Here is a 16670-nt window from a genome sequence, read left to right on the forward strand (position 1 = left end):
TAAACCACTCGAGTGTTGCTTTAGCAGTATGCTAAGGTTCATTGTCCTGCTGGAAGGTGAACCTCCGTCCCAGTCTCTAATCTATGGAAGACTGAAACAGGTTTCCCTCAAGAATGTCCCTGTATTTAGCCCCTGTATTCATTCATTCAATTCTGACCAGTTTCCTAGTCCCTGCCGATGAAAAATAATGGTATTTTTGGGTTGATGAGAGGTGTTGGGTTTGCGCCAGACATAGCGTTTTCCTTGATGGCCAAAAAGCTAAATTTTAGTCTCATCTGACCAGAGTACCCTCTTCCATATGTTTGGGGAGTCTCCCACATGCCTTTTGGTGACCACCAAAAGTGTTTGCTTATTTTTTTATTTAAACAATGGCTTTTTTTTCTGGCCACTCTTCCATAAAGCCCTACTCTGTGGCGTGTACGGCTTAAAATGGTCCTATGGACAGATACTCCAATCTCCGCTGTGGAGCTTTGCAGATACTTCAGGGTTATATTTGGTCTCTTTGTTGCCTCTCTGATTAATGCCCTTCTTGTCTGGTCCATGAGTTTTAGTGGGAGGCCCTCTCTTGGCAGGTTTGTTGGGGTGCCATATTCTTTCCATTTTTTTAAATAATGGATTTAATGGAGCTCTGTGGGATTTTCAGTTTCTGATATTTTTTATAACCCAACCCTGATATGTACTTCTCCACAACTTTGTCCTTGACCTGTTTGGAGAGTTCCTTCGTCTTTGTGGTGCCACTTGCTTGGTGGTGCCCCTTGCTTAGTGGTGTGCAGACTCTGGGGCCATACAGAACATGTTTATACATACTGAGATCATGAGACAGATCATATGACACTTAGATTTCACACAGATGGACTTTATTTAACTAATTATGTGAATTCCGAAGGTAATTGGTTGCACCAGATCTTTTTTAGGGGCTTTATAGCAAAGGGGATGAATACATATGCACAAACCACTTTTCATTGTTTTTTTTAAACAAGTTATTTTTTCAATTTCACTTCACCAATTTGGACTATTTTGTGTATGTCCATTACATGAAATCCAAATAAAAATCTATTTCAATTACAGGTTGTGATGCAACAAAATAGGAAAAACGCCAAGGGGGATGAATACTTTTACAAGGCACTGTAATACAATAACACAATAATACCAACGGAACAAAAGGCTTTCGCTGTGAGGATACAAATCAGGCTGATATCAATATTAATTACTCTACTGCTAACAAAATAAAGAGAGAATTGCGATATGAACAGAGAAGACCTCTTACCGCCTCATAATCTGCTAGCTCCAGACGAGCTTTGTTTTGCATTGTTCTTTTGCACAGGTAAACAGCTGAGAGACAGAACAAACGTATCAGAAAACAGAGAAAACTACTGTTGACAGATGCTGGCTGTTGATCAAGTTTTACTTTGCCAAACCCTTCCTGCAACAGCTGTAGACTAGGCCACAACATTGAGATGCCTCTGGAAAAGTAAATCCCTATGACCAGAGTACAATGTGGCTTGTTAATGCACCTTAACAAAATCCTGGTCCTAACCTGTTTACCGAAACCACTCAATGGCCAATCTAAACTAGCCTGTAAATTACACAGGTCAATAACCATAGCACATCTGTGAAATTGAACAGGGACTTGGATGGAAACACCTTCCCTCCCATTCATCAATATTTCTCCTACCCTCTATCCCTCTCTACTCTCACCATCTGTAGAATTTCCATTATTCCATTACCCCTGTACGTGTATTCATTAGAAAGTGTCAATCAAGCCAGTCTGTTGTCTAGTACAAAGTAATTAGAGGTTCCCTAATGCTATGGTTATTCCCATTTCATTCATTAGTCTTCCTACCCCAACACAAAAGGAGAGGAAATGAATGTGTTTGGTGTTAGCTATGCGCTACAGGTGTTTAATAAACTCAGCTTTATTTCCTCTTTTATCGGTTTACACAATCAAACATCTCCCTCGCCTGGTCAATCCCTTCCCCCATCTCCATTTCCCTCCATGCAATCAGCACTTCAACAACACAATAGGGATGAATCAAAGAGCTGCATTGGGGATGCAAATGGCTCTCTATATGGCTGGTGTGGTTCTTGCAACTCACATACAAAATAAGACTCAAATTAACATAGCCCTATCTTTTCCATTAAACCACCATTTTTGGTTCTGTTTTCTTCTGCTAAGCTGGAGCTTTGGGTTACAATGTACAGCATGTCAGCTATACAAATGTGTGCCTAGATTCAATCCAAAGGTTTGAAGATCCGTGCTATAGCGCAATTGAAATTTAAAAGCAATGTTCCTGCGTTTGCGGGGACTGACTGCATTGATGGTATACGCCGCATATGACGGCTCAATCGAAAATACTATTTTAATTCCAATCACGCTTTAAGGCGGATCTTCCGTGCTACGGATTGAAAGTAGCCCAAAATCTATTTTTATCTATATATGGTTACATTCAATGCACCATCCAGCCTTCCATTGTGTAATACTATTCACTTCTGCTAAGGCTCTTACCATAGTCTGTATTTTCTGGCTCCCAGCAGTTTGATGGCCAGAAGTAGGGGGTCTGAGAAGAGTGATTGTAAGAAGAAAAGAGTGAGGAACGAGGCAGCTAAAGAACTGAGACACCTTTATCTAAGAACTGTTCTAAGAACTGAGACACGTTAATCTAAGAACTGTTCTAAGAACTGAGTCACCTTGATCTAAGAACTGATCTAAGAACTGAGACACCTTGATCTAAGAATTGAGATGCCTTGATCTAAGAACTGAGACATCTTTATCTAAGAACTGATCTAAGAACTGAGACTCCTTTATCTAAGAACTGATCTAAGAACTGAGACGCCTGGCTAAAATTTCCATTAGGCCCTTCAGCGAAGCACTTTAGTTGCCTCGGTAAAACATCTAGCAATATAAATGGATTAAGCGTAAAAGATATAGCACTCAACAAAGACATATGGATTGAGTCCTGCCTGTGTGGTCTGATATGGATTGGATGAGATAAAGAAGGAGTACATTATAGTACATATAAGAGCCATACAGCCTATGAATTCACTGTACCTGAAACCTGTAAAAAGTGCCGTCGTCTTTGAGTGTGAGTACATGGTCTGAGATAGGGAAGAAGTAGCCATGGGCAGCCATCAGGGTCCCTATGTGAAGGGCCTCCACTAGACAACACAAACAACATCATATCATTTTCCACCACAGCACCCCTAATATTCCCATTGTCCCCTTTGAAACATCCCACTTCCCCCTTTCCACCGGGGTATGGCATATGAGGTCAGCATAGTACCTTTAGGGACGGCCTCAAAGGTAATTCTGACCTCATATGCCATATCCGTTACCCCTCCTAATGTAAAATGAAACACATTATATTTTTATCACTATTTCCACATTGTCTCTCTGTATCTAGAATGTGTACAACCCAGCTATGCATTAATAAATGATCACTCATTAATGTTTAAAGATACACTATATACAAAATGGACACCCTTTCAAATGAGTGGATTCTGCTATTTCAGCCACAACTGTTGCTGACAGGTGTTTAAAAAAATAGAGTACACAGCCATGCAATCGCCATAGTCAAACATTGGCAGTAAATTGGCCTTTACTGCAGAGCTCAGTGACTTTCAACGTGGCACTGTCAGTACGTAAAATGTCTGCCCTGCTAGAGCTGCCCCGGTCAACTGTAAGGGCTGTTATTGGGAAGTGGAAACGTCTAGAAGCAGCAACGACTCAGTCACGAAGTGGTAAGCAAGACAAGATCACAGAACGGGACCACAGAGTGCTGAAGCGTGTAGTGTGTAAAAATAGTCTGTCCTCGGTTGCAACACTGACTACTGACTTCCAAACTGACTCTGGAAGCAACGTCAGCACAAGAACTGTTCGTCGGGAGCTTCATGAAATTGGTTTCAATGGCTGAGCAGCCGCACACAAGCCTAAGATCACCATGTGCAATGCCAAGCGTCAGCTGGAGTGGTGTAAAGCTTACCACCATTGGACTCTGGAGCAGTGGAAACGCATACTCTGGAGTGATGAATCACGCTTCACCATCTGGCAGTCCGACGGACAAATCTGGGTTTGGTGGACGCCAGGAAAACGCTACCTGCCCCAATGCATAGTGCCAACTGTAAAGTTTGGTGGAGGAGGAATAATTATCTGGGGCTGTTTGTCATGGTTCAGGCTAAGCCCCTTAGTTCCAGTGAAGGGAAATCTTAACACTACACCGTACAATGACATTCTAGACAATTCTGTGCTTCCGACTTTGTGGCAAAAGTTAGTGGAAGGCCCTTTCCTGTTTCAGGATGACAATGCCCCAGTGCACAAAGCGAGGTCCATACAGAAATGATTTGTCAAGATCTGTGTGAAAAAACTTGACTGACCTGCACAGAGCACTGACCTCAACCCCATCGAACACCTTTGGGATGAATTGGAAGCCAGGCCTAATCGCCCAACATCGGTGCCCCGACCTCACTAATGCTCTTGTGGCTGAATGGAAGCAAGTCCCCGGCAGCAATGTTCCAACATATAGTGGAAAGCCTTCCCAGAAGAGTGATTATAGAAGCAAAGGGGTACCAACGCCATATTAATACCCATGATTTTGGAATGACATGTTCAACGAGCAAGTGTCCACATACTTTTGGTCATATAGTGTATGTTTAGCTTACTCATAAATGTGAGTGCCCTTTCAGTGTATTTGTGTGTGGATGTGTGTGATATGTTTTATGCATTGTATGCTTGTGTCAGATTCTTAGTCTGCAATTTGGATACAGTGTTTTGAACCAAAACAGCTAAATTGTTATAGATAAAGCAATTACAGAAAGAAAGAGACAGATATTCTCTTCTGTTGGGAAGCTACACAGATGACATACTGTATATTCAGGAATTCTGAAAGAGGATTTGCACATTCATCTATATTACTGTCTGGTTAGAGCTTCAGACACAGTGGATATCAAACAGGATTAAAGACGAATCCAGTCACCCCCCAAAATAACTTTTAACAACTTTATGGATTGTTAGCACATAGCCCTAAGTGCTAAAGCATGCATTTATATCCACCAACTGTGGACAAAAGTGTCTAGAACCAAGAGGTACATAGCTGCTTTGTAGGCTAATTGGATTCATATCCTAAACAAAGGATGGAACAGGAGAATAAAAAATATCCTTTCTTAAACTGAAATAGAAATGAGTGTCTGGCTTGGGGAGTGTCCTCAAATTTTTATTCCCTAGCTAATGTAAAGCTGTCTGACTTTTTGACCCCCGACTCCACTCGTGTGCACTGTAATCGTCTTTACAGTGACTCAGCCATTAAAATGTACTGTACTGTCCTCGTGAATACCCTGGCATGCAGATTATAATTAATTTGAGGTCATTTCTATACTAGAATGTTCTAATGAGCATATTGGGACTTTTGTGTTCTATATCATTTGTAATCAAATTTTTCTCACAGGACCATTGGGACCTCAAACAAGATTCTCTCAAGCTTAAATGTGTTTCTGTGCAATTTCCTGCTCATCAGACCTTGTGAGTGACGACACAGTGCAATGAGATTCCTCAATCATTCCTCTTGAAGTAAAGGAATCAGAGATTCAGTCTGAATCTGTTTTCTGCTGAAGCATAGGCGCAGGTATTTCAGCCTGACTGCAGTGCTTTTGAGAGTTCTCCAGTGCTCCACGGTCCATGCACAATTTGTGGAGTGCTGTTGAGTCAGCTTTGTTTTAAAAAGTGAAACTAAAATCACTAATGCGGGTGAATCGACCCTTCCATACCAAGGCATGCACCAGAAGGTACACACATAGGAAAACACACACACACATCAAGGGCTCTTTGTGATTGTCTTATTGAACAGGCCGTGTGTGGAGCTGTTAACTGAGTGCTTTGAAAACAGGTAGGTAGACGAGGCAATGCAATAGAGTCTCAACAGACTTTATCCAGGTATGGAGCCTGAGGGAGAGAAGACAGGCCAATTCTTTTTCTGTCCAGCACTCAAAGGCTTCCCCTCTCCTCTAAATCAGTGACATGGGTTATACCTATTGCCTCCCTCTGTCCGCCATTGAAAACCTTCCCCCTTCCTCTCACTCCATGGCAAAGTGATAATAACCAACCTTTTGAAACATGTTGTTCCCTTCGATTGACGTGACCTAACATGATGTCGCCTACTAGGTTATATAATCAAATCAATTGCTTTAGAAAAGCACTGCTACCGAATGCATTGAGGTTTTAGAGAAACAAAGTCTGACTTTAGGCTACTTTTCAACTAATGTTACAATGATTCTAATTAGCCATTGACATGTTAAACATGGAAGGAACTTCTCAAGAATATGGGTGTTGTATGTAACATAACTGCAAATGACTCACTCTTTCACATGTCTAGTGTCACCTAAGTAAAGACATGAGGACACTAATGAGCATACATTACCTTGATCATCAATGTTCAGGTTTTTGATCATCCACTGTACAATGTCAGAACCTGGAATGGAAAACAACATACATAAATACACCCAAAGCATACTGTACAAATGTAGTTGTTCTTTTCAATGTTCTCTACCTACAGTGGGGAGAACAAGTATTTGATACACTGCCGATTTTGCGGGTTTTCCTACTTACAAAGCATGTAGAGGTCGACCGATTAATCGGAATGGCCGATTAATTAGGGCCGATTTCACGTTTTCATAACAATCGGAAATCGGTATTTTTGGGCGCCGATTTGCTGATTTTTTTAAATATTTTTTAAATTACCTTTATTTAACTAGGCAAGTTATTTAAGAACACATTCTTATTTTCAATGACGGCCTAGGAACAGTGGGATAACTGCCTCGTTCAGGGGCAGAACGACAGATTTTCACCTTGTCAGCTCGGGGGATCCAATCTTGCAACATTACAGTTAACTAGTCCAACGCAATAACGACCTGCCTCTCTCTCGTTGCACTCCACAAGGAGACTGACTGCATGTTAAGCGAATGCAGTAAGCCAAGGTAAGTTGCTAGCTAGCATTAAACTTATCTTATAAAAAACTAGTTAACTACACATGGTTGATGATATTACTAGATATTATCTAACGTGTCCTGCGTTGCATATAATCTGACTGAGCATACAAGCATACAAGTGTCTGACTGAGCGGTGGTAGGCAGAAGAGGCGCGTAAACATTCATTCAAACAGCACTTTCGTGCATTTTGCCAGCAGCTCTTCGTTGTGCGTCAAGCATTGTGCTGTTTATGACTTCAAGCCTATCAACTCCCGAGATGAGGCTGGTGTAACCGAAGTGAAATGGCTAGCTAGTTAGTGCGCGCTAATAGCGTTTCAAACTTCACTCGCTCTGAGCCTTGGGGTGGTTGTTTCCCTTGCTCTGCATGGGTAACGCTGCTTCGATGGTGGCTGTTGTCATTGTGTTGCTGGTTCGAGCCCAGGGAGGAGCGAGGAGAGGGACGGAAGCTATACTGTTACACTGGCAATACTAAAGTGCCTATAAGAACATTCAATAGTCAAAGGTTAATGAAATAAAAAATGGTATAAAGGGAAATAGTCCTATAATTCCTATAATAACTACAACCTAAAACTTCTTACTTGGGAATATTGAAGACTCATGTTAAAAGGAACCACAAGCTTTAATATGTTATCATGTTCTGGGCAAGGAACTGAAACGTTAGCTTTCTTACATAGCACATATTGCACTTTTACTTTCTTCTCCAACACTTTGTTTTTGCATTATTTAAACCAAATTGAACATGTTTCATTATTTAATTGAGGCTAAATAGATTTTATTGATGTATTATATTAAGTTAAAATAAGTGTTAATTCAGTATTGTTGTAATTGTCATTATTACAAATACATTTTTTTTAAATAAATCGGCCGATTTAATTGGTATCAGCCTTTCGGTCCTCCAATAATCGGCATCGGCGTTGAAAAATCATAATCGGTCGACCTCTAATGTAGAGGTCTGTCATTTTTATCATAGGTACACTTCAACTGTGAGAGACGGAATCTAAAACAAGAATCCAGAAAATCACATTGTATGATTTTTAAGTAATTAATTAGCATTTTATTGCATGACATAAGTATTTGATTACCTACCAACCAGTAAGAATTCCGGCTCTTTCTTTAAGAAGCCTTCCTGTTCTCCACTCATTACCTGTATTAACTGCACCTGTTTGAACTCGTTACCTGTTTAAAAGACACCTGTCACACACTCAATCAAACAGACTCCAACCTCTCCACTATGACCAAGACCAGAGAGCTGTGTAAAGACGTCAGGGATAAAATTGGAGACCTGCACAAGGCTGGGATGGGCTACAGGACAATAGGCAAGCAGCAAGGTGAGAAGGCAACAACTGTTGGCGCAATTATTAGAAAACGGAAGAAGTTCAAGATGACGGTCAATCACCCTCGGTCTGGGGCTCCATGCAAGATCTCACCTCGTGGGGCATCAATGATCTTGAGGAAGGTGAGGGATCGGCCCAGAACTACACAGCAGGACCTGGTCAATGACCTGAAGAGAGCTGGGACCACAGTCTCAAAGAAAACCATTAGTAACACACTACGCCGTCATCGATTAAAATCCTGCAGCGCACGCAAGGTCCCCCTGCTCAAGCCAGTGCATGTCTGAAGTTTGCCCGTCTGAAGTTTGCCAATGACCATCCGGATGATCCAGAGAAGGAATGGGAGAAGGTCATGTGGTCTGACGAGACAAAAATAGAGCTTTTTGGTCTAAACTCCACTCGCCCTGTTTGGAGGAAGAAGAAGGTTGAGTAAAACCCCAAGAACACCATCCCAACCGTGAAGCATGGAGGTGGAAACATCATTCTTTGGGGATGCTTTTCTGCAAAGGGGACAGGACGACTGCACCGTATTGAGGGGAGGATGGATGGGGCCATGTATCGCGAGATCTTGGCCAACAACCTCCTTCCCTCAGTAAGAGCATTGAAGATGGGTCGTGGCTGGGTCCTCCAGCATGATAACGATCTCTCCGAAACACACAGCCAGGGCAACTAAGGAGAAGGCTGAAGGATCCGGAGAAGGTCTGTATGTAGGAAAACCTGCAAAATCGGCAGTGTATCAAATACTTGTTCTCCCCACTGTATATAGTACTCTAAATATCCCAATGCATGTTGTTGAATTCAAAAGAATAGTAGATAAAAATTGCTGACACCATTCAAATCAGAACGTTAAAGCCAATTATCTCAGAATCATCTTTTTGCAGATAGAACCTTAGAGTCCCAAGCTCTCTCATTAGAAACCACCTAACTCTGTTCCCATTAATACAAATTACACCCCTGATAAGAGTGGCTGGAACAGTCATGGCATAACCTGTCTAACTAACGCTAAGGAGGACACCTTAATACATATACACTGATTATACCAAACATTAGGTGCCCTCAGAACAGCCTCAATTCGTCGGGGGATGGACTCTACAAGGTGTCGAAAGCGTTCTACAGGGATGATGGCCCATGTTGACTTCAATGCTTCCCACAGTTGTGTCAAGTTGGCTGGATGTCCTTTGGGTGGTGGACCATTCTTGATACGCACCTGAAACTGTTGAGCTGTTGAGCTCGAAAAACCCAGCAGCGTTGCAGTTCTTGACACAAACCGATGCGCCTAGTACCTACTACCATACCCTGTTCAAAGGCACTTAAATATTTTGTTTGCCCATTCACCCATAATGGCACACATACACAATACATGTCTCAATTGTCTCAAGTCTTAAAAATCCTTCTTTAACCTGTCTCCTCTCCTTCATCTACACTGATTGAAGTGTTTTGTCACATACAAGTGACATCAATAAGGGATCATAGCTTTCTAGTCTATGGTTATGGAATGAGCAGGTGTTTTTAATGTTTTGTATATTCAGTGCATAGTGTAATGCTGAAGAGTCGCCTACACTCAATGAGACATCTTATCTGCAGTACATCAGTGTTACCGATGTAGTTAGTTAAGATAGGCTAAAACAACTGGACAGAATAGAATACGCTTGGAAAGTGGAAATGTAAAAGGACGTCAAAAAGTAAACATTGCTGGAGACACCTTGCCATTTTGGAGACTAGAGGTAACTAATTAATGGTAAATATGTGAATTTGTTCACCTCACTGTTATCCAAGATGCCAGATAAAATTGTTTATAGTTAGTTAACAATCGCTCCTACTGTCACTCTGATCTGTTTCACCTGTTGTTGTGATTGTCTCCACACCCTTCCAGGTGTCGCCCATCTTCCCATTTATCCCCTGTGTATTTATACCCGTGTTCTCTGTTTGTCTGTTGCCAGTTCGTCTTGTCACGCCAACCAGCGTTTTTGTGTCAGAGCCTGCTTTTCTCGAGTCTCTCTTTTCTCAGCCTCTGTGGTTTTTGACCCTTGCCGGTCCTGACCCTGTACCTGACCACTGCCTGCCCCTGAGCCTGCCTGCTGTCCTGTACTGTTGCCCAACCTCTGGATTACTGACCTCTGCCTGACCTGAGCCTGCCTGCCGTCCTGCACCTTTGCCCCTGTTGCTGTAATAAACATTGTTACTTCGACACGGTCTGCATCTGGGTCTTACCATGATACCTGAAAACGACACTATTTTCAGCCTGACCACATTAGCCAGACATAGGATATGTTACTTAAATTTGTGTACCTCCATTTAGTACATGTTCGTTACAAATGGAATAATGGTCTGGTTACTTAAAGTTGCAATATGTAACTTTTTGGGTGACCTGACCAAATTCACATGTGGGTTATAGATCTGTCATTCTCATTGAAAAGAGAAGTATTAGATATGTTCTATGTGCGCTATTTCTATGCATCCTGTTCTTAAGTTTCATTTTTGCTTCTTTTACTTTTGGTTTTGTACACCAGTTTCAAACAGCTGAAAATACAATAATTTTTGACATGTTAAAGATATTTCACAGTAGTTTAGATGGTACAATGATACTCTACACTATACTTGCTTGCTTTGTCACATACACTGAAATTAGGTGAACTATTAGAATTTTTGCAATGAGGAAATGACGGAGCAATTTCTGCATAGTGCATCTTTAAGACCGAAATGAAAGTAGGGAGGTTGGTCAAGGAGTATGGGTGGGCGTATAACACAACTGTCAGAGATAACTGTGCCATGTTATATAACACTTCCCCCAACCATACGTTAATTATCCAAAATGTTACAGATGTAGAATCTTAATTTGAGCCAGTCCCTTACAAAAATGAATTTGTTGCTGCAAGGTTCCTTATCAAGTTCTCCACATGAATAGTGAAGCTCAGCTTGTCATCCACCCACATTCACAAACATTTGTACTTGCTCTATGTACAGTGAGGGATGATTTTGTACATTTGCCCACTGACAAAGAAATGATTTTAATGGTCTATAATTTTAATGGTAGGTTTATTTGAACAGTGAGAGACTGAATAACAACAAAAAAATCCAGAAAAACGCATGTCAAAAATGTTAGAAATTGATTTGCATTTTAATGAGGGAAATAAGTATTTGACCCCTCTGCAAAACATGACTTAGTACTTGGTGGCAAAACCCTTGTTGGCAATCACAGAGGTCAGATGTTTCTTGTAGTTGGCCACCAGGTTTGCACACATCTCAGGAGGGATTTTGTCCCACTCCTCTTTGCAGATCTTCTCCAAGTCATTAAGGTTTCGAGGCTGACGTTTGGCAACTCAAATCTTCAGCTCCCTCCACAAATTTTCTATGGGATTAAGGTCTGGAGACTGGCTAGGCCACTCCAGGACCTTAATGTGCTTCTTCTGGAGCCACTCCGTTGTTGCCTTGGCCATGTGTTTTTGGTCATTGTCATGCTGGAATACCCATCCACGACCCATTTTCAATGCCCTGGCTGAGTGAAGGAGGTTCTCACCAAAGATTTGACGGTACATGGCCCCGTCCATCGTCCCTTTGATGCGGTGAAGTTGTCCTGTCCCCTTAGCAGAAAAACACCCCCAAAGCATAATGTTTCCACCTCCATGTTTGACGGTGGGGATGGTGTTCTTGGGGTCATAGGCAGCATTCCTCCTCCTCCAAACACGGTGAGTTGAGTTGATGCCAAAGAGCTCCATTTTGGTCTCATCTGACCACAACACTTTCACCCAGTTGTCCTATGAATCATTCAGATGTTCATTGGCAAACTTCAGACGGGCATGTATATGTGCTTTCTTGAGCAGGGGGACCTTGCGGGCACTGCAGGATTTCAGTTCTTCACGGCGTAGTGTGTTACCAATTGTTTTCTTGGTGACTATGGTCCCAGCTGCCTTGAGATCATTGACAAGTTCCCCCCGTGTAGTTCTGGGCTGATTCCTCACCGTTCTCATGATCATTGCTACTCCACGATGTGAGATCTTGCATGGAGCCCCAGGCCGAGGGAGATTGACAGTTCTTTTGTGTTTCTTCCATTTGCGAATAATAGCACCAACTTTTGTCACCTTCTCAACAAGCTGCTTGGCGATGGTCTTGTAGCCCATTCCAGCCTTGTGTAGGTCTACAATCTTGTCTCTGACATCCTTGGAGAGCTCTTTGGTCATGGCCATGGTGGAGAGTTTGGAATCTGATTCATTGATTGCTTCTGTGGACAGGTGTCTTTTATACAGGTAACAAGCTGAGATTAGGAGCACTCCCTTTAAGAGTGTGCTCCTGATCTCAGCTCGTTACCTGTATAAAAGTCACCTGGGAGCCAGAAGTCTTTCTGATTGAGAGGGGGTCAAATACTTATTTCCCTCATTAAAATGCAAATCAATTTATAACATTTCTGACATGCGTTTATCTGGATTTTGTTGTTGTTAGTTGTTGTTATTCTGCCTCTCACTGTTCAAATTAACCTACCATTAGGTTTATTTGTCAGTGGGCAAACGTACAAAATCAGCAGGGGATCAAATACTTTTTTCTCCTCACTGTATGTCCATCCAATGTTCAGTTGTGGCCAAAAGTTTTGAGAAGGATACATATATGATTTTTCACAAGTTTGCTGCTTCAGTGTCTCTAGATATTTTTGTCAGATGTTACTATGGAATATTGAAGTATAATTACAAGCATTTCATAAGTGTCAAATGCTTTTATTGACAATTACATGAAGTTGATGCAGAGAGTCAATATTTGCAGTGTTGACCCTACTTTTTCAAGACCTCTGCAATCTGCCCTGGCATGCTGTCAATTAACTTCTGGGCCACATCCTGACTGATAGCTGCCCGTTCTTGCATAATCAATACAAAACCCAGATTTTGTGGGTTTTTGTTTGTCCACCCGCCTCTTGAGGATTGACCACAAGTTCTCAATGGGATTAAGGTCTGGGGAGTTACCTGGCCATGGACCCAAAATATCAATGTTTTGTTCCCCGAGCCACTTAGTTATCACTCTTGCTTTATGGCAAGCTTCTCCATCATACTGGAAAAGGCATTGTTCATCACCAAAGTGTTCCTGGATGGTTGGGAGAAGTTACTCTTGGAGGATGTGTTGGTAACATTCTTTATTCATGGCTGTGTTCTTAGTCGTAATTGTGAGTGAGGCCACTCCCTTGGCTGAGAAGCAACCCCACATATGAATGGTCTCAGGATGCTTTACTGTTGGCATGACACAGGACTGATGGTAGTGCTTACCTTGTTTTCTCCGGACAAGCTTTTTTCTGGATGCCCCAAACAATCGGAAAGGGGATTCATCAGAGAAAATTACTTTACACCAGTCCTCAGCAGTCCAATCCCTGTACCTTTTGCAGAAATCAGTCTGTCCCTGATGTTTTTCCTGGAGAGAAGTGGCTTCTTTGCTGCCCTTCTTGACACCAGGCCATCCACCAAAGGTCTTTGCCTCACTGTGCGTGCAGATGCACACACACCTGCCTGCTGCCATTCCTGAGCAAGCTCTATACTGGTGGTGCCCTGATCCCGCAGCTGAATCAACTTTAGGAGATGGTCCTGGCGCTTGCTGGACTTTCTTGGGTGCCCTGAAGCCTTCTTTACAACAATTGAACCGCTCTCCTTGAAGTTCTTGATGATCTGATAAATGGTTGATTTAGGTGCAATCTTACTGGCAGCAATATCGTTGCCTGTGAAGCCCTTTTTGTGCAAATCAATGATGATGGTTTCCTTGCAGTTAACCAAGATTGACAGAGGAAGAACAATGATTCCAAGCACCACCCTCCTTTTGAAGCTTCCAGTCTGTTATTCGAACTCAATCAGTATGACCGAGTGATCTCCAGCCTTGTCCTCCTCAACACTCACACCTGTGTTAACGAGAGAATCATTGACATGATGTCAGTTGGTCCTTTGTGGCAGGGCTGAAATGCAGTGGAAATGTTTTTTGGGGATTCAGTTCATTTGCATGGCAAAGAGGGACTTTGCAATTAATCTGATCACTCTTCATAACATTTTGGAGTATATGAAAATTGCTATCATACAAATGTAGGCAGCAGACTTTGTGAAAATTAATATTTGTGTCATTCTCAAAACGTTTGGCCACAACATGATTAATAACATGCCTGGCATTTGAAAATAACAGGAATTTTGTTTTACCCAAATTCAGAACCAGCCTCAAATCATACAGATTCTGTTCTGTATGGTGCTAAATGCTCTTTGGACATTTTCAAATGCTAAAGAAAAACTACCACCACTTGAATAAAGAACAGTATCTTCTGCATAAAAATGAACATCCGCTGTTTCAATATAATCCTACGTTGTTGATATATTGGGCCAAAAATAGAACCTTAGGGAACACCTGAGCACAACTCTAATACACATTGTGTATGATTTAATAGATAATTGTTAAACCAATCTGGAGCATGACCAGTCATTCCACAACATTTTAACCTTTGCACCAACACAGCATGGTCCACAGTGTCAAATGCCTTCGACAAATCAATAAAGACAGACACACAATGTAATTTCACATTTAGTTGATACCAGTTCCAATCTGTCAGTGCCACTGACTGACTGGCTAGCGCTTAGCTAGCTAACGTTAGCTATTATATTTTTTCACAATTCAGGTCATAGGTAGCTAGCTAACTAATGATTTGTCGAAACACTTATATTTTTATGTGAATACATTGCTGTCTTTTAATACCAAGATGCAAGTTAATATGCTAGTGTCACAGTTCAGTAGCATGTTAGCTAGTACAACAGCTATGGTAGCTAGCTAGCAACAATATGAGTTGATTTGTAATCAAAGCAAAACTCTACTTTTGCAGATGGATACCCTTCCCCTACCCTTGATGTTGGAAGAGGCTGTATTGGGAGGAGGATGCATCAACACCCTGGAAATATGTTTGTGTTGCACTCACTCAAACATTTTTTGGGTGATAAATGAGTGTAACATCTTGTCCTGACTGTCCTGTGAGGATCCGAATGGGTCAGATCAGCTTGGCAATGGATGACAATAACCAGACCTCTCTCACCCACAGAAGAGGGGAGTAGGGAACTGGGCCAGTTTGACAGCTCACACCCTGCTGTAAATTAAAGGATTAAACGGAATCTAGGGTCTCCCTCTCCAGTATTAACCAAAGGAATGTTCCTTTGTCTACACAGAGTCTTCCCGACAAAACTCTAAAACGTTCAACAAGTGAATTCTGGAACAATATTTCTAACCTAAGAACGTGGGGAATGGTCGGAGATGATCTATAGAAAACTAATGTCACATTGGTTTTTATTTTGTGATGTCATTAAAAAGGTTATAAAGGAAATACTGTAACTTGAAAGTATATCCCCTTTTTCTGTCAAGTTTCCATCCTTAACATTATATATGAAATGTGAAAAATTATAAAAGTATTTTTGTTAACTTCTTATGGCTGGGGGGCAGTATTGAGTAGATTGGATGAATAAGGTGCCCAGATTAAACCGCCTGCTACTCAGGCCCAGAAGCTAAGACATGCACATGATAGTAGATTTGGATAGGAAACACTCTGAAGTTTCTAAAACTGTTTGAATGATGTCTGTGAGTATAACAGAACTAATATGGCAGGCATAAACCTGAGAAAAAAATCCAACCAGTAAGTGGGAAATCTGAGGTTTGTAGTTTTTCAACTCTTTGCCAATCCAAGTTGGTGTAAATTTGGTCCGATTGCACTTCCTAAGGCTTCCACTAGATGTCAACCGTCTTTAGAACCTTGTTTGAGGCTTCTACTGTGAAGGGGGAGAGAATGAGAGCTGTTTCAACCAGAGGTCTGGCAAAGTGCCATGAGCTCAGTCAGGCGTGTGCCCGTGAGAGGTAGCTGCATTCCATTGCATTTCTAAAGACAAAGGAATATTCCGGTTGAAACATTATTGAAGATGTATGTTAAAAACATCCTAAAGATTGATTATATAAATCATTTGACATGTTTCTGTGAACTGTAACGGAACTCTTTTGACTTTTCGTCGTGAATTTGGATTTGTGAACTAAACACGTGAACAAAAAGGAGGTATTTGGAAATAAATTATGGACTTTATCGAACAAAACAAACATTTATTGTGGAACTGCGATTCCTGGGAGTGCATTCTGATGAAGATCATTAAAGGTAAGTGAATATTGTGAATATAATGCTATATCTGACTTCTGTTGACTCCACAACATGGCGGGTATCTGTATGGCTTGTATTTGTGTCTGAGCGCCGGACTCAGATTATTGCATGGTGTGCTTTTTCCGTAAAGTTTTTTTGAAATCTGACACAGCGGTTGCATTAAAGAGAAGTGGATCTGTAATTCCATGCATACCACTTGTATCTTTAATCAATGTTTATTATGAGTATTT

At 41.5% G+C, this 16670-nt stretch overlaps 1 protein-coding gene across 1 annotated transcript in view; it reads right to left on the bottom strand.

Moving 5' to 3' along the window:
• rgs7a (regulator of G protein signaling 7a) overlaps window positions 1–16670 on the bottom strand; it is a 119977-nt gene that overhangs the window by 17706 nt on the left and 85601 nt on the right. Inside the window, exons 4-7 of the mRNA XM_024428014.2 lie at window positions 6408–6458; window positions 3050–3156; window positions 2507–2558; window positions 1268–1332 (exon numbers count right to left, since the gene is read on the bottom strand). Coding sequence (XP_024283782.1) covers window positions 1268–1332; window positions 2507–2558; window positions 3050–3156; window positions 6408–6458 — 275 coding nt within the window. The remainder of the gene's footprint in view (window positions 1–1267; window positions 1333–2506; window positions 2559–3049; window positions 3157–6407; window positions 6459–16670) is intronic.

The sequence above is a fragment of the Oncorhynchus tshawytscha genome, linkage group LG01 (assembly GCF_018296145.1).
Source record: "Oncorhynchus tshawytscha isolate Ot180627B linkage group LG01, Otsh_v2.0, whole genome shotgun sequence".
Taxonomy (NCBI): domain Eukaryota; kingdom Metazoa; phylum Chordata; class Actinopteri; order Salmoniformes; family Salmonidae; genus Oncorhynchus; species Oncorhynchus tshawytscha.